At 42.4% G+C, this 24,529-nt stretch overlaps 1 protein-coding gene across 2 annotated transcripts in view; it reads left to right on the forward strand.

The window, feature by feature from the left end:
- CMTM7 (CKLF like MARVEL transmembrane domain containing 7) overlaps positions 1–13,623 on the forward strand; it is a 28,202-nt gene extending 14,579 nt beyond the window's left edge. Inside the window, exons 2-6 of one of the 2 annotated variants that reach the window (XR_002436024.1) lie at positions 5,953–6,126; positions 9,362–9,460; positions 10,416–10,497; positions 10,847–11,162; positions 11,255–13,623. Coding sequence is in view for 1 of the 2 variants with exons in the window: in XM_021388991.1 (XP_021244666.1) it covers positions 5,953–6,126; positions 9,362–9,460; positions 10,416–10,497; positions 10,847–10,860 (369 nt within the window). In the remaining variant the exon portion in view is untranslated. Of the gene's footprint in view, positions 1–5,952; positions 6,127–9,361; positions 9,461–10,415; positions 10,498–10,846 lie in introns of both variants that reach the window. The other variant, XM_021388991.1, reaches the window with a different exon arrangement.

The following is a 24,529-nucleotide window of genomic DNA, read 5'->3' on the forward strand; positions in this document are numbered from 1 at the left end:
GAAAAAAGGTCCTTTCTTATGCTATGGTTCCTTCGCTACCCTCAGGGGCATTAAGGAGGAAAGCATTATCTGTAATCTCTTGTCTTATGCCTGCCCTGTCATTGGAACAGGTGATTCTCTAATAAGTTGTTTTGAACATGTAAGGTTGGTCCAGATCCTATCTTTGCTCTCCGGCACATTTGTTTGTATTTGTGCAGATGAGTCCAACCTATTAGTCCTGAGTGAAACTGCCCACTGTTCTTGGGCGGTTTCACAGTGAGTGGGGGCATGACTGGCAGCAGTGCTGAGTGCCCATGAGAGCTACAGATTCTCACAGGAGGATCTAGTGGCCAGAGAGTCTGAGTGTTGTGCTGCTGGCCTGCTTCTTCCCAAATGTCATGTCCAGCCCATTCCTGTGAAGCTAGGATTATTGGGGCCGAGCTTTTTCTGTGAAGTAATTGCATCTGCAGGATTACAGCCAGCCAAGGACAAGTGCAGGGAGTTAGGTAGAATTCAAACCATCTGAAACCAGGAGTACCACAGTATCTGGGCCCACTGCCAAAGGCCTTTTCTCCTGTGTGCGTTTGCGATGGGAATAACTGGAAGTTGGATCTTCTTCCTAAGTATGATCTTTTCAGAATACAAAGGCGTTATTCTTCTTTCCATTACGTTGAATTTTCCACCAGTGGTAGAATGACTTCCTTGAAGGAAGTCATTCAACAAGGCCAAGTGGGCCAAGTGACTGGGAGTAGTCAGCGTGGATTTAGCAATGGGAAGTCATGCATCACCAACCTTACTGTCTTCTACAGTGGGGTGGCTGGCTTGGTAGACAATAGGAGAACTGTAGATTTTTGTTTACCTTGATCCTGTCTCCTATAGAGTCTTTATAGACAAGCTGACAGGCTATGGTTTAGCTAAGTGGACAATGATTTGGATTACAAACTGTCAGAATGACCAGACCTGGAGCATTGTGATCAGTAGTATAAGATCCTATTGGAGGCCGAGTGTGCCCCAGGGGTCAATATTGGGACCAATACTGCTCAATGGTCAGGATGATGGAGCAGAATGCACCCTCAGCAATTTCACGTGATACAAGACTGGGAGGAGTGGCAGATACACCGGAGAGTTGTCCTGCTGAGAGAGAGGCTGGAGGAGTAGAATGACAGAAGCCTCGTGAAGTTCAGCAAGGAGATGTGGGAAGTCCTGTGTCTGGGGAGTTATAACCCCAGGCACCAGTACAGGCTGGGGGCTGACTGACTGGTAAGCAGCTTTGCCAATAGGGACTTGTAGTCCTGGTGGACAAGCTGAACATGAGCCAGCAATGCACCTTTGCAGCAAAAATGACCAACAGCTGTGTTAGGAGAAGTGTTGCCAGTGGTTGGAGGAGACAATCCTTCTCTGTGCTGAGCGCTGGAGTACTATGTGCAGTTCCAGGCTTCCCAGTACAAGAGGGACATGGAGATACTGAAAGGACTCTAGCAAAGGGCTACAAAGATGGTGAAGGGACTGGAGCGTCCTTCACGTGAGGAAAGGCTGAGAGATCTGGGACTGTTCAGCTTGGAGGAGAGAAGGTTCAGGGGATCTTATCAATGTGATTAATACTAGATGGGATGAAGTGAAGAAAAAGGAACCAGACTCTCCTCAGAAGTGTCCAGTGATGTGACAAGAGGCAATGCATGCAAGGAAGTCAATCTGAACAAGAATGAGCACAAAAAAAGGCCTGAAACTTTATTTTTAAAATGTGAGGATGATCAGATATGGGCACAGGTAGCCCAGAGATGTGTGTCTCCCTCTTTGGAGATACTCAACATCTTAAGAGGGCACAGTCCTGGGCAACTTGCTCCAGGTGTCCCTGGTGGAACAGATGACCTCCAGAGGTCCCTTCCAACCTCAGCAATTTTTGCTATGAGCACACAACACATAACTGGATCACGCCTTTCATTTCCTGCGTGGCTAAAACAAGCATGCTGCTGCAGCTCCTCTCTTTCCTGTCAGCCCTAGGTATGTCTGATTGGCGTGGCCTGCGTCTGACACATTCAGCAAGTGAAGCCACAGTGAAGAGTAGAACAGGTCTTAAGCCTTGTCCTCACTGACTAAAGGCAGCAGCAGCATAACCCCTGGTCCCCAGTCTGGGGATCAAATCTACCAAACTATGTTCCACCTCCCATTAACACACACTAAAGAGCTGTGCTCGTTCATCCTTTTTTAGGGGACATAAATTGGCTTTTCAAGGAAGACCGTATCAATCAAAAGCAGCTTGTTTCGTTTTGGGTAGAGCTGTGCTCTATTCAAATCAGAGTGGTGTTTGGCTTGGGAGCTTATCTCACTGCTATTCAAGGGCTAGCATTTTCCACAGGAGATGGTTGGCTTTTCTCCAGCTCAAAATAGACAAGAGAATGTGGACTCTTACTGTCTTTCTTTTATAGTGTCTGTTCTCTCTGGTAAGGTGTTGAGTGCCTCCTGGCAGTTGCTGACTGCCTTTAGCTCATGTTGGCTTCACTGGGAGATGGCTGCTGAAATATCCTCGTGTTCCTGAACACTCTTAATGACTCAGCTATAATATCTGGTTCAATGGAAAGTCAAGAAGTGGATTAGCTTAAGCTAATCAACTTTTGTGAAACACAATAAATACGGAGCTTAACTTAAACCCCAGAATCCTCCCTTGAAGTTGATTGATGCATATGTTCTTCGTGTCGCTTTTCGGAAACCAGAAAACATATAAATAGTGTCCTGCAACATGTCTCTTACCCACTGTGTAATGCAGGTCTGAAGCCTGCTTACGTTTTGTGTAGTACATTGAAATTTTCCAGTGAGACTGACCAACGTTTGACTCATACTTCTGGTGTGACTGGCCTAATGGCTAAGGGTCCAACTCTGTTGCTTTCACAATCTATGGAATATTATACTGAAATGGAAATGGCAGTGCTCTAAATGTTTTGTGCCTCTAGGTTTTATTTTCAAGATATATTAAGCTGTTTCCCTGAGCACAGATGCATAAAGAATGCTCATAACCTTCGATCATTTGATCACTTTGCCATTCATTTCTCTCTCCATATATATTTATTCATCTGTATATGATCTGTGCCACAAACTGACTTCTGAGGTATATATTAAGCTGTACCTCAGCCAGTTGCATATTAATCATTTTACCACTCACTCCCAAGTTTTCTGGAAACAGAAATTTAACACAATTATTGCCTATATCACGATATCAGTATATCATGATAAATTCTGATACCTGGTGAAGAAACTTTGGTATTTGTCGCTTTTAAAAGGAAAGATAATATCCTGTGGCTCTATTTGCTACATGGGTTACTATTTTTTTTTTTAATAGGTGAGTTTTAAACTCCAAATGTACCTGCCAGCCCTATGGGCAGTGTTGTGTGGTAAGCATGGTATAGCATTATGTAAAGTTCTTGATTCTGTCCCACTTGTGCCTGTCGTGTGGAATAGCATTATGTGCCTCTGATCAGAGAACCCTCTTGAGAATTTGTGTGTAAATCTTGTGAAATTTTGCTAAGAAAGGAAATATTTGAAAGAAATACCTCTTCCCCACAGTTATTTCTTTCTACTTATGGGGGAAGCTGAAGCGCATCTGAAAGCAACAAAGGTGGAACCTTTGCTAATTGTTTCTGGCATTGTTTTAATTGGGAACTGGCAGTTGGAATGGAAAGCATGTTTGTTAAATCCAAGTTTCTATGATGTTCTTGGGAGCTGGTCAGATTCTTCAGAGTGTTTTTACCTTGGATCTTACTTCTGAGGAATGCAGCGCCTCAGATGAGTTTTCTGATCTTGTCATTGGATGGCTCTCATTCTTCTTTCTGCTAGTTCTGAAATGTTTATACCTGCTATCTGAAAGGAAGAAAAAGAAACTTTTATGCTTCCCTGCTTTCAACTTATGAAGCATAAGAACTAGATCTGGTAATCTTTAAAGTAAGTAAGGTTTACCAGTGCTTCTTATTTGGCTGGTGGCTGTACTTCAGGGCCCCAGTCCTTCTTACCCTTTGTATACAGTAAAAAGGTTGACAAAGGAAATGGTTCAAGTGTGAAATGAGCTAATAGGCAGATTTAACACTTCTGTGAACTAGCTCTCACTTCTTTATTTGTACAGTGTAAAAACTGAGGACTGGTTATTGTAGAAGCACCAGAATAAGGGAGACTTCTTTTAGCCTTTGTTGTTTAGACAAGCATTGTCCTCATCTCATCTTGAACCAAGAGCAGGATTCAGCACTTGCTGTGACTTTGTTGTTGAGTCTTACTTCAGAATTAAATTTCATTGAATATGATTTTCATTTTCTTATTGAATGATTAGCAGCGTGTCTTGTATCACTGCAGATGACCTCTTAGATAATATGGTAAATGACCTGCTGATCTCCGCCTGATGGTTCAAGTTATCCTGCAGCTCAGTCAGATGTCCCAGCTCAGCTGACATTAAGATTCAGGGAGCTGAGACGGCAGCCTGAGCCAGCCTGGCTCCTGCTTCCCATGGTTGCCCTTGCAGTCCTAGCTGCTCCCTGGTTCTCCCTCACTTGGGGGAGGTCATTAAAATGACCTCAGAATTCAAGAACTTGGCCAGAAGTTAGGAAATGCTGAATTGTGAAGAGCATTTCTTTGTTGTCTTCTAAGAAACGTAGCATCTCTGAAATCTCCATCATACATAAAATGCAAGACTTTGTGCAGTTAGGATTAGCCAGTGGCTAAGCTGTGAGACCTGGGTTGGGAGGCAGAGAATGGAGCAGAGGGAAGCACCGAACAGGTGGGATGCTGCCACAGTGTAAAACTCCCAACTAGAAGGCAGAAACTAGTTGGGGAGGCAGGGACTGACCTGTATCGTGCATTTTGAAAGGTATATGTAGGACAAAAAACAATCCAACATCCAAACAGCATAGCTCAGATTCTTCCTGCTATATGTTTGACCCAATTTCACCTGCTTATATGGACAGGCTAAACATACACACCCCCAAGTGTAACCAAAAGCTCTCTCTATACGTCAGAACTTCACAATAAATTGTTATTTTGACCAAACTCTATCCAAACAGCCACATCATGTTGTGACAGTGAATTGGCTCCTCTGCAGGAAGAATCTGAGCTATGTTGTTCGGGTGTTGGATTTTCTTTTAATTTTAATTAAGTGACTCTGATAATGGATGGAGTTGGTTAGGAATTCGAAGGATGATTGTACATGCAGTACTGAAGTGCAGGCTTCCTCTGAAAGTTTTTTTTTAATGTCTTGAAGGAACTTTTAAAGTGTGAATCATTACTGTTCCTCTCTGGCTTTGGGTGAACTGAAAATTACAGTGGCTGAAAGTGCATGTTACCAAAGCCTGTAATAATAAAATATTTGTCTGTATCCTGGGTAGATTTTTTTTAATCACCCAGGCTAGGCAGGTGGCTGTAACAAGTAAACATTTACAAAAAAAAAAAAGGGGGAGCTTTTGTCCTTTGTAAGCCTACAAGTAACAGAACTCATGGTTTTATGTGACACTGTTAACATATTAAAACTTTCCATCTACTACGTGTAAATAGAACTAAAGATGTGTTCACGGACGTATTCATTTCTACAGCATTCAGTGGTTTTGACTGTGGTGAGCTATCCATGCCCTTCTGAAATTCCACGAGGTTTAGGTCCTTCACTTGCTGCTGCAACTCCAGGCATTCAGCGCCTGCTCTCTATTTGAGGCCTCTTGTTTTGTAGTAGAGACTTCTTCAGGTTGGATTCTTCAGGCTGCCTGGGAGCACTGCTTTCTTTCTAGCAGCTGGCTCTTTCTCAGCTCTGATGGTTGTTTTAGCAGATTTAACTCCAAATTTGGAACATCATTTTTGTGCCTGTTACTTTGTCCTCCATTTTGTTGGGACCGTCCAGTTTACTCTGGATGATTGTCTTCTATTTCTAAATGACATATTGTTTGAAGTTGTCTTCATAGGCCTCTGAGCACCGCTCTGAAAACCTTTAATGTGCCTTTTGTCTTTCAGATCTCACTGCTGGTTGGATTCATCAGTGTAAATAATTCTCAGTGGACGGATTACAGTGCATACAGCTACTTTCAGATTGTTACCATGTGCGACTTGGTTATGATTCTGTTCTTCTACATTATCCACATTTTCAGAATCTACAGGACGCTCACTTGCGTTAGCTGGCCACTTGCGGTAAGCCTGTCAGATGATCTACGTTTTTTACTTCTCTTGTGGGTTAATATCTGGGTTACTTAGTTCATTTTCTTGTGCTGTCACATGTTGATAGGCTCTCTTTCACGTACAAATCCCCTTGCTGCTTTTGTTACTAGTATTCCATTCAGAAGATGCTGTAATTCTAAGTCTCTTAGCTGACTTGGATCAGATCCTGCTCTCCTTTACACAGATATAAATCCAGATTTACTCCAGGGAAGGTAATACGTTAGTCTGAGACAAGTGGAAAAAGGTGTCAGCAGATGGGCCCTAACTCTGATCATTTATAGTAGTTACATGTTTGCTAGAGTAGCAAATCATTACATTTGAATTCATGTAATACATCCTGTCCCAAAATTAAGTCTGTGTGTGCTATTTAAGTCAAATGTGACTGTTTTTGGTATGATTATGGGTAGCTTAAACAATAGCAAGAAATAGGATCCTCAGCCTGACTGCTCATAGCCTGGCCTTTACTAGGAACTTCCTGCAGGATATCCTACCTCATTCCACCATTTCCCCTGTACATCCATCTCTTATATCCTAGCAGAGAACTAACAAGCACCACCGAAATTGAGAGACCTGAACTTCCTTAACAGCTTTGATTAGGTCAGTTAACAGAAGAGTCATCTGTCCTGGTGTGGGATCACGGATTTTAGTAATCTCTGACAACACGTCTCTTGGATGCATAGTGGCATGTTGAGGGTTAAGAGAAAAAACTGAAGGGATGAGGAAAGCCAAACAGAGAGATGTAGGGGAAATTTTGAAATTCAAGAAGTGTTTGAATGGCTTTTAAGGGAAACTATGTAAATAGTTTACAGAGATGAGGTAACAGTTTATCCCTCCAGCCACTTCTAAATGGAGAAAAAAAGTAGATTTTCTTTTAAAATGAAGAATATAGTTAGATTTGCAACACTTTTTAAAATATGAACCTCTATTACCTGTGTCTAGAAAGTACTTACATCTTTATCTAGAGATAATACAAATACGGAAAAGGGAATGAGTTTTGTAAAGCAATATTTAATGTGTGAATTGTTGTAACAGAATTCTGCCATTTTGACCTTTTCATTCACTGTGTTTTGTTTTTCTTACGTGTTTGTACCTTTCAAAATGTTTCACAGTGCACTTGTGAATTTAAGGCACTGCCGTTTGTGCTGTTTAGCGTCAGATAGCTTTACTGGGATGGGATGCTTATACATTGCTGTTCGTGTTCAAAGGAGGGCTACAAAGATGGAGAAGGGTCTGGAGGGCAGCGTGTGTGAGGGGTAGCTACGGTCCCTGTGTTTGCTCGGCGCAGAGCAGAGGAGCTGAGCGGAGGCCTCATGGCAGCTGCAGCTCCTCACAGGGAGCAGAGGGGCAGCGCTGAGCTCTGCTCTCTGTGTCAGCGACAGGGCCCGAGGGAACGGCACGGAGCTGTGTCAGGGGAGGGACAGCTGGGGGTTAGGGAAAGGGTCTGCACCAGAGGGTGGTGGGCATGGAACAGGCTGCCCAGGGCAGTGGGCACCACCCCAAGTGCTGGAGTTCAACGAGCATTTGGACAGTGCTCTCAGACATTGGTTTGGGTTTTGGGTAGACCTGCGTGAAGCCAGGGATTGGGCTTGACTCAAGGAATTTTGTGATTCTCTGATTTTACAACAACCTCCTTTTCAGTCAAATATTTAAGTATTTTTGGAACAGAATAGAAAAGCCTGTAAGAGACTTTGGGAAACTAGGATTAGTATTTGGCTGAGTTTCCTGGCAAGATCCCTACATTGCAATCAGAGGTGTGCCTTACAATCAGTAAAGCTGCGGTGGTTCAAGAGTTTGCTCTCTAATGACAACTTTTAAAGCTGCAAAAAGCATTTTTTCCTGAATGACACTCTCCTGGTCCTGCCAGGGATTCATTCTCTACGTAACATGGCCTTTGATAATTCACTTACAACTTGTCTCCATCCCTTGGGTTCCATGAAAGTAGTATGCTCTGTACACTGCTTCAATAGATGTCTCTAAGAAAGCAGTAGCATACCTAATTTGCCTGCTGCGTTGTGGAGTATCCAGAGGAGCCTCGTAATAGAAATACTTTATTCTAGCAAAAACAGGGGTTATGATCTTGATCACCTGAAACAAGTTTACAAGGGGAAAGTAAGTTGTAGTCTGAGAACATGCTTTACAGCAAGGATCCTCCTCAGCTGTTTGAACATCTGAGCAGAGGGAAACTGTGGTATGGTATGACAGACTGTTTCTCTTCTGGAATTTCCTTGAACAATTTCCTTTTGGGACTGTATACTCTCTGTTTTGGTTTGAGAAGGAATCTCCTCTCTCCCTTACACATGGTATTTGCGTGGCTCATGCTGGTAGTGCAGTACAAAGTTAGTAAGCACATATCCCACAGCACACCCCACCACAGAAAGGAAACAACCCATGTTCGTTCTGCAGACACCCGTATTGCTTGATGTAACCTTCATGAGGATTGAAAAAACAAATCCACAGATAACTCTTGCATACTGTGAGGCAAAATTGACTCCTAGGCTGATATTTGTCACACCAGAGAAAATCTAGAACGTGATGCCTCAGTGCTCTCAGGAAAAAAAAAAAAAAGGTTGCATCATGTTTGATTTACTGCATTGCTAAGCTGCAGCCACCCTTGCAAGACTTAGGCTGCCTTTCTGGAACCTGATGTTGCCTATGAATGTCTGCATTGCTGTGCTTTTTGTGGTTTCTCTCCTGTTTCTAGGTTTGGTTGATGAAAATAAGTTGTTAGTAAACCCAGCTTACTTTCTGATTAGAAGTAGAAGCATTTGGATTTTCTCTGCTACTCATTGCCATTTCATGTATGTAGGCTAGAGAAATGTGCCCCCAAGGCTTCTTCCTTTCCTCAGAATGGTGTCTTTGAGTAAATTGCATTCTTGATGCAATAAAGATAAATGTTTCTCCCTCCATATTGTACAGTACTGAATGAAAAAGATTGAGTCCATACCCAGTAAGTAGATCTTATTCCAGTGACATTTAGTGGAGCTGCAGATTGGCCCTTCCTTTTTGAACAGAAACTTGTCAGATGTTTTTTGTTTTTCTTTTTCTTTCTTTCTTTTTTTTTATTTCAAGCTGCATTTTTTTCCTTTTGGCTGGTGCTACTATCCACTGACTTTGAGTAACCTCTGCCAATTTGTTCTAATTCTGATACGTACTGAAATGCTTTTCTGATAAGTTTCCCTTCTGAAGCAACCTACGCTTGTCTTTACAGGAATTTCTTCATTATTTAATTGGTACAATTCTGCTTCTCATTGCATCAGTTGTAGCAGCATCGAAGAGTTACAATTTGACTGGACTAGTGGCTGGAGCGGTAAGGTCCTGTTTATTAGTCTTGATATTTTTTTTATTGCAATGTAAGTTGAGTGCAAGGAACCTCATCGCTTTGTTTTCTTACAGACCTGCCTTGCTTGTGTCTTGGTTGGTGTACTGTCTTCTAGCTCATTTCAGTGAACTTTCCATAATGTGACACCAACATAAAGGTTTTGTTAGACTCCAGTCTCACCACTAAAATGAATGTTTGTCCTCTCTCAAGCTTAAACACATAAAGACAAATGTGTTTGGGGGAAGAATTAAGACAATTTAGGTTTGACAGATGGCTGTTGTAACAGCTGCAAGTTACTGAGAGCATTTCACCCTAGTCTTCTGCATTTGCCACCTCCTGTACCTGAATAAAGAGTCCTGTTCAAGATTATTTCTCCTGAGCTAAAACCCTTTGTCATCCTGTGCATTGGATGATGTACTCTGTCTCTGTTGGCTGGAGTGTTCTTTAGAGACATGAATTTTGAGTGTGGGCAACAGAACTTAAAATACAATACCACTAGAATAAAGAATTTCTTTCACAAGCTTGGTCCCAGTGATTATTTGTAGATGCAGATGGAGCAGGAGATATGCTTAACCTATTCATCTGGCAGATGACAGATAAAGACTTGTCTGCAGAGGGTTTGACAAAAGAGCAGAAATCAGAGGTGTCAGAACAAGTCTTTTCTTTGACACAGTGTCCTAATGACGAATCTAGCAGGTGGGACACTGTTGCTGTCCAGCTTTTTCTCCCCCTTCTATATGATTTTCAGTCTGTCTTTCAGTCATTGGTTTGACAAGGAAGGCTTTTTTTTCTTAGCATGTTGGCAGAATGGAGTAAAACGTAATTTCATTTTTAGTCTGTTAACATCATAAAATACATAGTTGAATGTACAAGAGTCCGTACATTCATGGATTATGTGTCATCTAATGGTAAGTATTTGTGGTTTGTCTGTTTTTTCATTCAGACGTTTGGATTCCTAGCTACAGTCCTTTGTGTTTTAAGCATATGGTCATCCTACAAGGTTTCTTGCATCACGCAGTCAACAAGTAAGTATCATGCTTAGTGCCTTCCAGAATGCTTCTCAAAATGAATATTTATATTTTCCCGTGGCAGTATCTGCCTGGAAGGATTTATTAATGGCCTATTCCTTGTTACTCAAAATTACTCACAAAGCAGTAATTCCATACTTCTGTCAACACATATATATCACAGCTACTGACAACTTTTAACAGCTAACTAGTCGAGCAAAATAACTTGCCTCTAACAAGTATCGGTGCTGTCTCATCTTCCACACCCCCCTACCCTCCCACCAAAACAAGGTTTCCTGTGTGTTCTTTAATCAAGTAAATTCATTTGTTTGTGGTAGTGCAAGTGACACTGTCTTCCTTTTCTAAGATGCAGCTGTATGACTCCTTCATCTCAGCAAGATGTCTGCCTTACAAAATACTATACCAAAGAGGACCGTCCATCACTGAGGCGAGAGCGTGGGTATTTTGTTATGAGTCTGGACAGTCAATAGCTTTTGAGGATCTACTTGAAGTCCTATGCAAAACGATGTTATGAACTAAGGTTTTTTGTTGCCCTCACCCAAAGAAGTTTACTTTCTCCCCAGAAGAAGCATATAATGGAGAACCATTTTTTTTCTGAGCTTTACAGAGAAATACTGCTTCTGTTTCTCAAGCTGGGCTGCGGTCATTTCCAGCAATTTGCAGTAAGTGCCTTTAAAACTCATTTGGAGAGTTGTTTGGTTCTCTTTTCAAAGGGATGGAAAAATTGCTTCTGATTTCCTCCATCTGTTTACAGAAGGGAAATACTGCAGATTCGTATCTGATTCTTAACTTCCAAGGATGGTTTTTCCGCAAAGGAACTGTTACAAACTGATTTCTGAATGGATAAGCTGACCCAAGTTCAGAACCATGGAATTTTTCTAACAGCAGCTCAGCCCTCATCAAAAATTATGAACTGCAACTTGTAAAAATCATTGCAAATACTCCCTTCTACCCCGGCTGTATACGATGAAATCAGGTCAAGCAAAAATTATTCTTAAAAAATTCTCTCAGCGAAATACAGGAAATACCTACCCAAGAATAAGCTTTAATGGTTTGCGGGATCTTTTTCTTTCCTTTTCGTAAGTACTTGTTGGTGGAATGGACATTTTGAAGACTTGTTCTGTAGGAAATTTCTGTGCATTTCCTAGATATTATTCTCTTTGGAATCTAACTTATGGAAAGCCCATCGCAAGTAGTGCAGTGTGCTTCTTCCTCTCTCTTACATGTGGCTTGTCCCTTCTGCCTCTGCTGGGATCCATGTTTTCAGAGCCTGGACAGAGTTTTGTCCAACCTGATATTGTTGTGAAGCCCTTTGTAACTTTGAGACCGAGACAGTGCTGCTACTCTCTTGGCACCTCTATCTTTCTGGCCTTTTGCAGTCCATCTCTGGTGAGCTGGAAACTTTGCAGAAAAAAGGGAAGCTCAAGTCCTTGGTGCTTTTCATGTCTTGCTGCAAAGCAGAACTTGCATTTGTAAGCTGGTCTTTTCTGTGAGGACAATTGCAGGACAGTGCAGCAGGTTTCAGCAAAAAAAAAAAAAAAAAAAGTAGGATTTATATATTTTAGCGGGTCCGGTCTGGAGGAAAGAAGCATTTTCTGGCCTGCTTTTCATTTTTCTACTTGTCTTAAATTCTGCATAACTAATTAATTTAATGATTGGCTTTTGAAAAATGTTTTTTGTGCCCTAAAGCAGGTCATCATACATTGCCATTTGTTACATATGGGTTTCTGCATTTATTTATTTTTTAATTTTTTTTTTCACTCTTTGGCAAGAGAAATGGGCCAATTTCTAAAGTTCTAAAAATCTTGAGAAAGTGAAAATAACTGAGCAGATAACCTGGAAAGGCAGGAATCTCCCTTCTCATGGTGCATGGTTTCTGTCATTCTTATTGATTTCTTTTCCTAAGTGACTGAAAACAACACAGAGCAGGAAACAACTTGAATGCACAGAAGTCTACTTCTTGTGGATCAAGAAACCTGTATTCACTCCAAGATAAATTGCTTTGATATGAATATAGAAGATTATTCAAATAAAACTATTCACTTTGATTGAAAACACTGCAGAAGATGGTGATATACATGTGTGGTTTGATTTTATTTTTTGGCAGTAAGGGTGCTTGTTCACTGGTTCCCTGCCCAGACTGACTTAGCCACAGTTTTTGGAAATCAGCACCCTGACTTCAGTTTGGATTGACACGGTAGATACTTAAGGAAACAATCTCCTCTTTCCCCTGGGAGAATAGAAAAGTGCTCTGTTTCTGGTCGTAGCACCATCGCCTCTGGAGAGCACTGCTCAGATTGGTATTAGGCACCTTCCACAAACTTTCACCCATCGTGGCAATCCAAAGGAAAACAAGTGCTCTGTTGCATGAATGCAGCTGAGCCCACAGAGCTGTGGCGGCAATGAGGAGAAGCATCTGCTAAGGCCAGGCTGGAGGCTGAGCTTGCGGTGAAGAAGAGGCTGTTTCCACGCTCTGCTGGAACCTTGCCCCTCCCTCTCCCTACACTGCAGACTCATCTTTTTTCTCTTTTTTTCAGCCTCCCACTTGACTGTCATTTGCTACCACGTGGGAGGGGAAAAAAAACCTTTATGGGGAATTTCCTGCAGTCCAATCACCAAAGAATTTCTGGATGACACAGTCTGATCACCCAAAGAATCTGTTTTGCTACACTTGTTTACACTGGATCAAGAGACATAAAGTTCCCTTCTGCTTTTTGTGCCTATCAGCAGGCCTAAGATATGCCTGTAGCTTTTGCTGTTGTGACACTGCTGGGTTCATAGACCCACCAGATGCTCTTAAAGCAGGATGCTTTCATGCTGGAAAACTGACATTTCTGCTGACATAGCTTCCTCACTTCTCCCAGATTCTTGTGAAACATGTCTACCAGGAAAAGTTCTGCTTTTGGTGCTATCATCAAAACCTACCAGCAGGACTTTGAATGACAGCTCTGTCTGACAGGGACTTTGGCACCTTACTGCTGTACCTATGCCAGCAAAAGTGTTCTATCTTTCCTTCAGTGTCAGCCTTGTTCTGAAAGCTCCATCTGTCTTTGACTTTGTCAAATATGAGATTCCAGCTGTTTTAAAAATAAACTATATATGTTCACTATATGGATGATGTAACGGCTTTGGTAATTGGGTTGTTATCTTGCTCTGTTATTTTTTTTCCTTTACCAGTACAGTGATTTTCTGTCTGGGGAGCATCAGAAAGTATCCTGGAGAACGGAAGATGTATGAGCCCAGAAAAAACTATTCCCCTTCCTTTGTGTGTAGATGTGCTGGTCTCTGACTGTCCCACCCAAAAGTGTCCATCCTCTTCAGTCCCAAGAAGAGTGTAACTGATCCTTTGAATAAACACAAATAGAGCTTGGAGTTCAGTTTGGCTGAAAATTGAATAAAAGAAAAATTGAGGAGAAGAAAACAGGTAATACAAACTGTTTCATAATGAAAAAAGAAAAAGCTGGTGTTTGACCTCAAACCCCTAGAGATAAGCTAGAGATTGAACAGTGCTTTTGTGAGGGTAGGAACTGGGAAAGTGAGAAGGGGAAATGAAACTTCTACAAAAAAAAAAAAAAAAAGAGGAAGAATGATTCTGAAAAGCTTGAGGAGCACAGTACTGGATAAAGACACTGCAGGTTATGTGACAGTTTTTTCTGTTGCCCTAAAATGTTTGCGTTTTGCATTGTCTTTGCATCTAAGGGGATTTGGGAATGCATCACTATGTGGGATACGAGGAGGATGGCAGGATGTTGGGTCAAAAATGAATTAATTTCATGGTTTTAATGAACAGGAGGATGCTGAGTGATGCTCCAGGGAAGAGGACTAGGAGCTCATTAGGACAAAAAGGAGCAGGGCACAAGGAAAAGAGCAGGTGCAAACATTAGTAGACAGCTTACGTGGGAAGGATCTAATGTGAGCACATTGTTTGCTATCAGAGGAGCTGGCAGATGTCAATAGTTCATGCCTGCATCAGAGCCTAAGCAGCAGACCTGCCTGCAGTGATAGAAAAGTCTCTCTTCTCTGCTTTCCCGCAGCATATGTATTACATACCTGTGTCTAGGAATGTCATGTTCTGCTACAGCTGCAGGAAGCTGCAATAAACCTGACCTAGAGGCTGAGGAAAACAGTGTCAAGTTGCCACATGTTTGGCGTTGTTTAACTTAAAATTGCTCAAGTCTATTGTTCTTAGAGACAGCGGAAAGCAAAGTGCTGCCACAGCGCTGGAGGGGCTGTCTGCCAGACAGTGGCCTCGGGCACCTTTCGTGCTTGGGCTACACACCTGCATTTGGACTGCTTCACCACACAGATAAGGAAAGCTGCAGTTATGCATCACTGGGCCTGACTGTTGAGCTTGGCACTGGGCTGGAGCCTTGGAGGTGCTCCTCATTGTGTGAGACAGGGAGAAGAGTCTGCAGGAGGCCCACCTGCCATTCTTTAAGCCCAGATAGCAGGAGAATGCCATCTTCACAGAGCTCTGGGGTATTCTTGAGCGGGCTGGGCACACCCCTCCTGTTCAGGCTGTTTCAGTTTTCAGACTGCAGCACAGGTGCAGGGTCTCTGCCCTTGGCTTACCTTTCTCTCCTTTGCAGATGCACAGGGCTGCGCTCTCACAGTCATGGTGTTGGGAACACACAGGTTTTGGTCCCTGGTCCCAGGACTTGTTTAACTGTGCTGCATGGAAGCAGGTCAGAAAGTCACACTGGTGCTTGTTTTCTTTCTCTCCTGGAGAAGGATGATGACTTCTTTCCAACGTGAGACAGTAGCTGGAAAACAGGAAGAGCTGTTCCTTCCTACACTCAGCCATTCTAGAGGTTGCTCATTACCTCCAGCTGGCTGCTCTGGAGTTTGTTTCTGTTCTGCCTGTCCCTGAGCCCAGAGTCTGCCAGTCTCAGCCAGTCCCCTGCTCAGCACTCTGGCCTCTTGCAGCCACACGGTAAGCATGTGCCATTGTTTACTGCAAGAGACTGACCAGTATGCAGTGCATTTCCACCAGCTTGGAGTCTGAATCCAAAGAAAAAGTCCATAAACAATGGATGAGATAGCTTAATGCTCTTTTTGGCTATCATTTTGTATCTGCGCTGATTTACTGGGCTAATGACTTTACAATTTGTTAAGTATCAAACAAGCTCTCATCACCTGCCAGGCCCAGCCGTGCTGCAGCCCCACAGGAGTTTCCTGTCTCATGGCTGAGGCAGCTGCCAAGACAAGCTTTCAATTTTATGTTGAGGCAGAATTTGGATTCTGAAATCTCTGGTACTCTTCTGTCTTTGGTGGTGTGAAAGCTAGGCTTTAAAAAACAACAAAGCAGCCACAGGCACGATACTGCAGCTGCTTGTTTTGTGCTGGGCGAAAGCTACTGGGACAGCAGCATGTTATGGAGGGTTAATAACAACGAGGCTGAGAGCAACCATTTCCTTTTAGGGTGATGGTACTGGAGATTGAGGAGAGCAGAGCTAGGAAAAAAAAGTGCAAACAAAACCAAAATCAAAGTGACCCAACATTTCCTGAGAGAGCAGCTCAGAGCAGTGCTGCTCTGTGGGTTAGTGACTTCTTATCACTTCCTGAACATGACCTCCAGCAGCACCTGTTTGTTCCATAGCGCTGAACTACAGCTTCATGGAAAGGAGCATAAGATAAATGTTTTCAAAAGCAGTTTTATCAGTGGGTACATGCCTACTGCTCTCAGGTACAGCTTGTGTTTGAGCAGCAGAAGTCTTGCAGAGCATTACCCAGCCAGGAAAGCCCCAGCTTTTGAAGCAGAAGAAAGGAAGTAGATAAACTGTGTGTTTCAATTGAAATCAGCCTTCTTTGGATCCTGGCTTGAGCTGAGTTAAATTCAAAATGCCCCAGGTGTTGTGGATATTTCATATTGATCTTTAGATTTTTATAGGCCTGGAATAACAGCAGTGCACAAAGCAACCATTTGAAATTAATAAGCTGCTACCTAAAACACTAGCAGAAGCACAGCAGTCCTGCCCTCCTCCCTGTACCAGGGAATTCAGCCAGCATCATGAAGTAACACTGAAGCACAGTGTGAACCACAGGCGTTCCATGCCAACACTCTCTGCTACAAAGCCTACAGGTTACTTTGCTTGGCCCTTAAAATGCTTTTAGTCCTGTTCTGGTGCACAGAGGTACTGCCCTGTACATCACCCTCAGAACCCCTCCTCCCTGTGACTGTAGAGGTGTGCCATAGGTTGGAACCCTGCAAAGCTGGACAAGTGAGTAGCAAACCAAGCACCTGGAGAAGAGAGAGAATTGCACAGAAAAAAAGTGATAAACCGAGTAACCTGTGCTCAGTGTGTATGTTTCCAGGTGCAGAAAAAAACATAAGGGTTGGTGGTGAAGGAAACACCTGCATGTTTCTGTGGCTGATGAAGAGACTGCCAGAAAAACAAAAATGCCCCTGCAATTGAAGTGGAGCTGGTGTGTGGATGACATTGTAGGCCAAGCACAGCGGTGGGTCATTTCTCTCTGCAGAGCAGAATATCGCCAAACCACTAACAGTCAGCTGTAAATTCAGTGTGTCTGAAACACGTGTTCTGTTCTTAAATGTTTGCACTTGTGTGGGAAGAGCAACAGCAGACAAGCAGCCTTTATGGCATAGGAGGAAGTGGAGCAAGGCTCTAGAAACCTGGAGGAAGAAAACAAAGGTGTAGCCTCAGAGGCACCTAACCCTAACAGGGACAGACTAGGAAATTAGATCATCCTTGTTTTCACAGCGCAAAGAGAGTAAATAAACACCATCCTGCCATGGACAAGCACAGTGTCTCTTGGAGGCTATTTGCTTAGGACTGGCCTTAATACCTAGCCATTCTCCCTTGTGCGCTCAATGAAGAGAGGAGCAGAGAATGATTCACAGCAGCAATGACTCACGAGCATGTGTTACCCTTCCACTAATTCTTGATGTGCCTCTTCCTCCATCAGCTACCAGGTGGAGTGGAACATCTCAGGGTAGGGCTGAGTAGATTTGCCCTGCTATGTGGAGCTGTGGCAGCATACACCTCTTAATTCCAGCACGTGCCTCTCGGCTAATAACAGAGCTAATGCAATAGCTAGGTGGATGTGAAGAGAGCAAGCCAGGAGCCATGTATCACCATCTACAGTACTATGACCTCAAAGCCTGTAGCCAGCCAAAAGCATCAGTTTAGGTTTCGATTACACCCCCCCCCCCCCCCAGTACAGCCCTGCAGCACACACAATTACAGAGCACAGCTTTTTTTACTGAGATCACCGGGGCTTGTACCAAGGTAGATCAGTGCTGATGGCTTCCCTGACATGGGTGTGAATCACAGCTCTGCTGGTATAATAGCTCCTTCTAAATCAGAAGTGCTTTGTCCATCTAGCACAATCTACTGTTATTTCTACTTCTGTAAATCACTCTTAACATAAAACTTAATGAGCTGCATACCCCTATTTCATGAGCCCCAGCCAAACAAGAGCACAATGCTGCAGCTGTAGCTATTAAGCTACGGTGGCAGCAAAGCACTCCATTAATACCTCATGCTCAGCAGTTTGTGATGCATGAGAGCTGAATAATTATGCTCTTGTTACCCTCAAATGAGAGGCGCAACTGCCAGAAACGAGAGTTAACAATTAAAAAACTGTACCGAGTCAAGGACAACATTTATTCATTCGTAAAACAAGCCTTTCTGGGCAAGAGAATTGTGAGGCAGAAAGCAGGCAGACTTACGTTAACTAGACTGGTTTCTAATGCTGCATTGTACCCCCTCAACTACACCTCTATAGCCACTTTATCCCAGCTGCTTTGAGAAACCAGCAGAGATGCAGCTAAAGCTAAAGCTCATGGCACTATAAAGCAGCAGCCCTGAGTCTTATGTTAGTTGTGTGGAGACTACGAAGTGGCTAGGTAACCACTCTTCCCTTACCTGCAGATCAGTGGGAACGGGGATTTTAGAATAGTGTCTGCACTGAGATTTTTGGAAGAATGACAGCCAGTGCAAAGGAAGCAGTTAGAAGGAAGGCTGTAATGAAGACTGTGAGATGGGTTATTTTGAGCAACACTTTACCTAGTTATTCCCTAAGCAAGCGTAGAGCATATAATAATAAAAAACTTGTCACGCTTACATTGTACAATATTATGACTTCAGTAAGTCCTATGACAAACACAAGTGATGGTTAAAGGGAGTTGTGAAGTAGTCTCCTAACTTGGCACTGCAGACTGCTACACTCTTTTGTGCAGAATATCTAGCAACAGATACCTGACTGGATATGCTTGTTGTGTGTTGTCCTCATCAAGCTGCAAATGAGTTGTGCTACAGAAGAATGCGCTTATGCTGTCACCTCCTTGTGAAGCTCTGACTCTCACCTCAGGACTTGCCAACTTCAAAACAGCCCAGGCTGTTGTAATATCCAGCCAAGAGATAATAGGTCATATGAAATAAATTGAATGAGTGATCAGGACATGCAGGCGGCTCAAAGCAAGTTTTGCTGTGGTGCCTGGAGAGGACTGGAAATGCGAGCAGCCCTGTCTGGCATGCTTTACAGCTACATGTGCCAACATTTCTGTTTGTGGACCCTGACATTTTTCCAGCATGCATCATTTGCATTTGTTTTGACAATAAGCTTCTCTCATTTAGCTTCCCCAGAGTCTAAGAAATGCACAGGTACTCCCCATTCCTTTCTTCTGCCTCCTCGCCTATCCCGGATCCACAGGCCTTTCAACTGAAAACCACAGCATAATACAGACCACAAAAATCTTCAAAGATGCAGTACAGCATTATAGGTACAGAGTCATCATGCAGCCGAAGCTTGACTTCATAATAAAAATAAGGAATATTTAAAGAGATCTCTTGATAGGTTACAAAACAAAAGGAGTAAAAGCAAAGCCTTTACTGTCCCAAACCGATTAGATGAAGTATTGCATTGAAACAATATTGATCTACTGCCAGAAATCCACCAAGCTACATTTTAAGGAGTGACTGTAAAAATGGTCACTAAAATACTCTGTTCAATTTATAGCCACACTGACGAAAGAAGAGGGCAAACGGGCTTCAGCTCCAGTGAAAATGCAGGTGGGAAGAGAGCAAAGTCCTGCGGACCAGATCATTTCAATTACAGGATCGTCTTCGCCCTCTTGTGGGCAAACTTTTCTCCTGCAGCTTCTCAGCAGACGCAGACAGCAATATGCGGACAGCTGCACCGTGTGGGTAGCACAAGCAGAATGCAAAAAACATTACTCGACTTCCTTGTGCTTCCTTTAAGCAGGCAAAGAATAGCTACTCTGAATTCAAAGGGAAGTCAAAACCACAACCCAGCCAAGGAGGTAACCTTGCCTGGTTCCTGCACAGCTGCATGAAGGAGGCTGTGCAATAAGGCAGGCAATCAACACAGCAGCAGCAGTCAGGAGGTGCCTGTGCCACTCACAAAGAAAAGATGCAGATTACCAACCTATGTTCAGCCCAACTCTGCTATTCTGGTAATTTACAGTAAACCCATTTGGATTGCACTGCTGAAAAGGAGTTGTCGCAGTTCTAGCAGTAACAGGACAAACTGTGTGGTTATGCTCCTCATTATTAAATCTTTATCAAGTTTCTCAGAACTTGCTCTGTAAATCCACTGCTGACATACCCTTTAAATACATTTTGCCCTTATTGTATGCTTGCGCCTAGTTTTCAAATTTATTTTAGTTTATGGCATTAGAGACCTTTTCCCCTCGTGGACTCTTATACTTACATTCATCTCTGGCAAATTCATCAAAGAGAGAATTTCACATTTAATAAATGATATCAAGAAAAATATACTGCATTACTCCAATTTCAGTGTAGAGGATAAAAATAGTGCCATTCTCCTCCTGCTTACAAGATTAATAGGTAAAAAGTAATCCAATTATAAAACAAACAAAAAAAAAGCTACCCTGCCAGAAAGCACACAAGTTTATTATTTCCTTTCCCACGCCTCAGCCACCACCAATCAGACAAACATTTTTCAAGGATCCAGTGAGCCCTCCTCAAGCTGGTAGCTCGGTCATCTGCATTTTTCTACACCAGAAGATACAGTTTGCTCATGATGCCTTATCCTGATCTGTGCTCCTTTTTTTAACAAGTCTACCACTTCATTTTTCAGCTCCAACTAATGAAGACAATAGAAAATCAGCACTTGCATTACACTTGTTGCAGAAATGCATAGGCCATAGTAGGTGTAAAATCTGTCACTGACTGGCTTGGTTGGACCCTATGGGATGAGGCAATACTGACCTTATTGGACCTTTCCTCCTGGAAGCCTCCACTGAGAACATCCAGCTTAGCAGATTTGCAAGTTAGACCCTCTTCCCCAGCAACAGGCAAACACAATGCAAGCCCCTTCCTCCAAACCAGGAACAAAGAATGATGTTATTTCCTATGGTTTGTTCTGGGAGAACTACACCCCAATACCGAATCATAAGCAGTAGAAACAAGAAACTTATTTACTAATATTTTATTTTAAAAATGATTACAAAACATCTTTAAGGACCAAAAAACATAACTCATTAAAAAGATGACAGATTTATAATGGAAAATAATTAAACATTTCACAATTATTTTAATAGAAGTTCAAGGCAACGTTGGCTATAAAACTATTTTTTTCTATATATAAAACAATTGCATTATTGTTCTGATTCAATAATCATTAAAAGGCACTTAAGTTCTCAAAGGTATGAAAGTGATAGTTCTGAACAGCATAAGATTTAACCTTGGTATCTCCTGCTGCTTACAGCAATAAACTAAAACAAAGATGAATTTCCATCTTAGAGGCACTACCAGCATATTAATTCATTACAACTTTATACAGCCTCTCGAATATCTCACAAAATATTTCCCTTCAGTGTAGTAAGCTTGGTATTTTTATTGCACAAACTTGAACAGAGTGAGGATTACCACAATGGCCATTATGCAAAAACATCTTGTGCTGAGCTCTTAGAATTGCATGAGACAATTCGCTGCATTTTGAAGTTGGTGGGTGCAGTGGTAGAACTGAACTGTACAGGGCCACAACCCTGCCCTGTTTTCAAGCACAGAGTACAAGCAGGAGGGCACAATCCCTGCAAATACTTGAATCCAAAGGGCATTGCTAGCATTGTGGTTTTAATATGTGCTTAACACGTTAAAAATTCATACTCTACACAATGCATATGTGGATTTTCAGAGCAGAAACTCACCGTTCAGCTACTTAACAGCAAGTCTTCGCATGTCCTGGAGAACCCTCTGCACAGATTCTCACAGCACTGTAAGCATAAGAGATGCCTGAAAGTCAGTGCAGAGCCTTCAAGTATTTTTGGACAGGCTTGACTGGAGAAGGCCAAAGCTTTGAATGTGTCTGAGCAGGCTCACAGCACCACTGCCAAGCACTGTGCTGAAGAAGGTGAAGACAATCTTCAGCTTGATGTACTGTGCCGACTGCTCCTGTCCACAGGTTTTGCTATCAGTTAAGACTGTACATGTATGGCTGCTTTGCAAACAGGAAAAGAAATTTAAGATATTTCCTCATAACTGCCCTTCTGCGAAAGGTCCCACCATTTTCCTGACTAATCCCTAATCCACTTCAGTCAAAATCAGCCAACTTCGTTTAGCAATGTAAATAGCTGATTTAAAGAAAGCAGAATGGTTTAATCAGAAACAGGCTGGGAAACATGCAAACCACTCTGCTGACAGTGCACGGGAGTGTGGGAGACATCCAGCCACACACAGCTCCTGCAAAAACTGATGTTTAATCCAGTACCGTCCTCTGGGATCAGCCTAATGGAAGGATGGACATTTAAAGCCTGCATCCGACACCAGCAGCATGACGGGAGCAGGTCAGGGCTGCAGGAGACCACTTTGCTTGGCTGCGGCAGTAAGGAAGCCTCTCACCCTACCTGGCCTGGAGGGATGCAAAGACACACATCTGCCCTTGTACCCTAGGGAGCTGAAAAATAAGTTAAGCAGCAGCAGAGAACTGCATAGATACAAACAAACCTCATTCCCAACTATTTTTAAACAGCAACAAAAAACCAACAACACCCTACCCTCAAGCTTAAAAGCCTAGGATTAACAGTACAACCATACAGAAACTGCTTTGTTAACCAGCAACTGTTTTGGTAGCAACAGTTTAGCAGTTACCTCAAACTCATAACCTGTGTGTGCTATTTAACTACTTTGCTATATGATAGATTAATGCCAGTTAGACAGTATCTGAGATGGAGCACTACATATTGTTTTTAAGAATAACGTGTCTCCTATTAGCAAAATCCTATGACAAGGGAAAACAGAACTAGTTTCCAGAAAACTACCTGCTTGTTTTCATTAGCTGGTGGCAATGCTTGTATCCCTTTTAGTCAACAGAATTTGGTTCTTAAATCTATCCACAGACCAGGCAGTTGGTGAGAGAACGTGTAAATGCTAACTGCTTGGAACAGCTACGAGGAAAATTAAATGTATATTAAAAAATCCTCACTCTTAGCAACCTGAAACATGCCAGGGATGCCAGCATGTATGTAGCAAGAGAATCCATCAAACTATTCTGCAAAAGTTGGCAATATTTCTGTTTCAGAAGGCCTGACACAGATCGTGGGAGTCAGAACTCAGTTCCAGTCACTTCTGACACCAACTCCTTGTGGCACTTTTTTGTAAAAATAACTTGCTCTGTATTCCAGTTTGTAAAGAATCAGTGGTAGATACCATATAGACAGGGAAGCCCAAGGTAGAGAAATGGCTTCTCAGATCCCTCTCGGTACCTATATCTCCAATTCAGGAATGGATGCCAATAGCAAAGCATTTAGGCAGGGAAAAGTCTATAGAGAAAGTAATCAAAACTCATAACCCTCTTCATATATTTCAAGCTGACAAAAAAGAAAAAAATTACCCCAAGATGAAAGTTCTATCATAGTCCTGCTTTGCTTAAATAATATCAGCAGCACCTCGTTATTCTTACACTGTATTCATAGCATCAAGATTAAGAAACAAACAACAGAAATCTTGATCTCAGAAAAATTCAGTAGAATCCTGGGCAATAAACTAAAAAGGAAACACAAACAAACAAATAAACACACAAAAAACCTACACTGACCTAAAATGTTAATCATCATTGTGAACAAACACCCTGAAATAAGACACTGCAAACTGCAGCAGAGATATTTCTCCCTATGGCCAGTTTCCTATTGCCAGTAACATTGCTTGTAAACAAACACATCTCTAATCTAGCCAGTTTTCAGACACAGCTACAGCAAGCTCTGTACATCTACACTGAGATCAGGTTAGTGCAAATGGATTCTAATAAATACAAGAAAATAAATGACAAGTCCAAGTAACATTTCATCTTCAAAGCAAGAAATTCCATGAATGAAAACATCTATTTTATGCATGGCTCTGAAACCAAGACGCAGCTTAAACTTGGTGTTTCACACCAGCTGTCAAAATGTTCCATTCCCCAAGCAAAGTGTAGTGTTAAAGTTAAGGCTCAGAGCTTAGAGAGACAACATCACAAACTCATGTTTATCAGAAAGTAACAGCACTAGAAAAAAAAGATGACCTTTTACACTGCTTTCTCTTACACTGCTTCCTCATCCCTGTTCAAATACAGCTCTCATAGGCAATTGCTGGAGGGCTTAGACTCAGCGCTGCCACAACAGGTTACAGGACTATAAATCTGTCAGACAAGAGTATTGATGAAATGGTGTTAATGCCTGGAAGACATGACAAGTGTCACGAGAACTCAAACAAGAATTGTTTTTGCATAATCAGCTTTTTTTTCCTCTTGTGTTCTGGTATTTTGGAACACCTCTTGGCTTATGGCATTTTGCCCTACTTTTGGAGGTGTTCCTCTAAACAACGTCTAGCAATTTTGTTTCTACCTCAGACATCTGAAAAATGCCTTTTTACTGTTTTGCTTATAGCCATCAGCATCTAGCCTGATACATCCATCACTGGTCTGATACATGCTGCATCAGTAGTGTTTCTTGCAGTCCTATGGCCTGTTGCTTTAGGGTACAAGTGCTTATTTACTTGCTCACCAGCTGAGCTGGCCAGTAGGAAGAAGTCTCATACCAGTGCCA

Source organism: Numida meleagris, chromosome 2 (genome assembly GCF_002078875.1).
Source record: "Numida meleagris isolate 19003 breed g44 Domestic line chromosome 2, NumMel1.0, whole genome shotgun sequence".
Lineage (NCBI taxonomy): Eukaryota > Metazoa > Chordata > Aves > Galliformes > Numididae > Numida > Numida meleagris.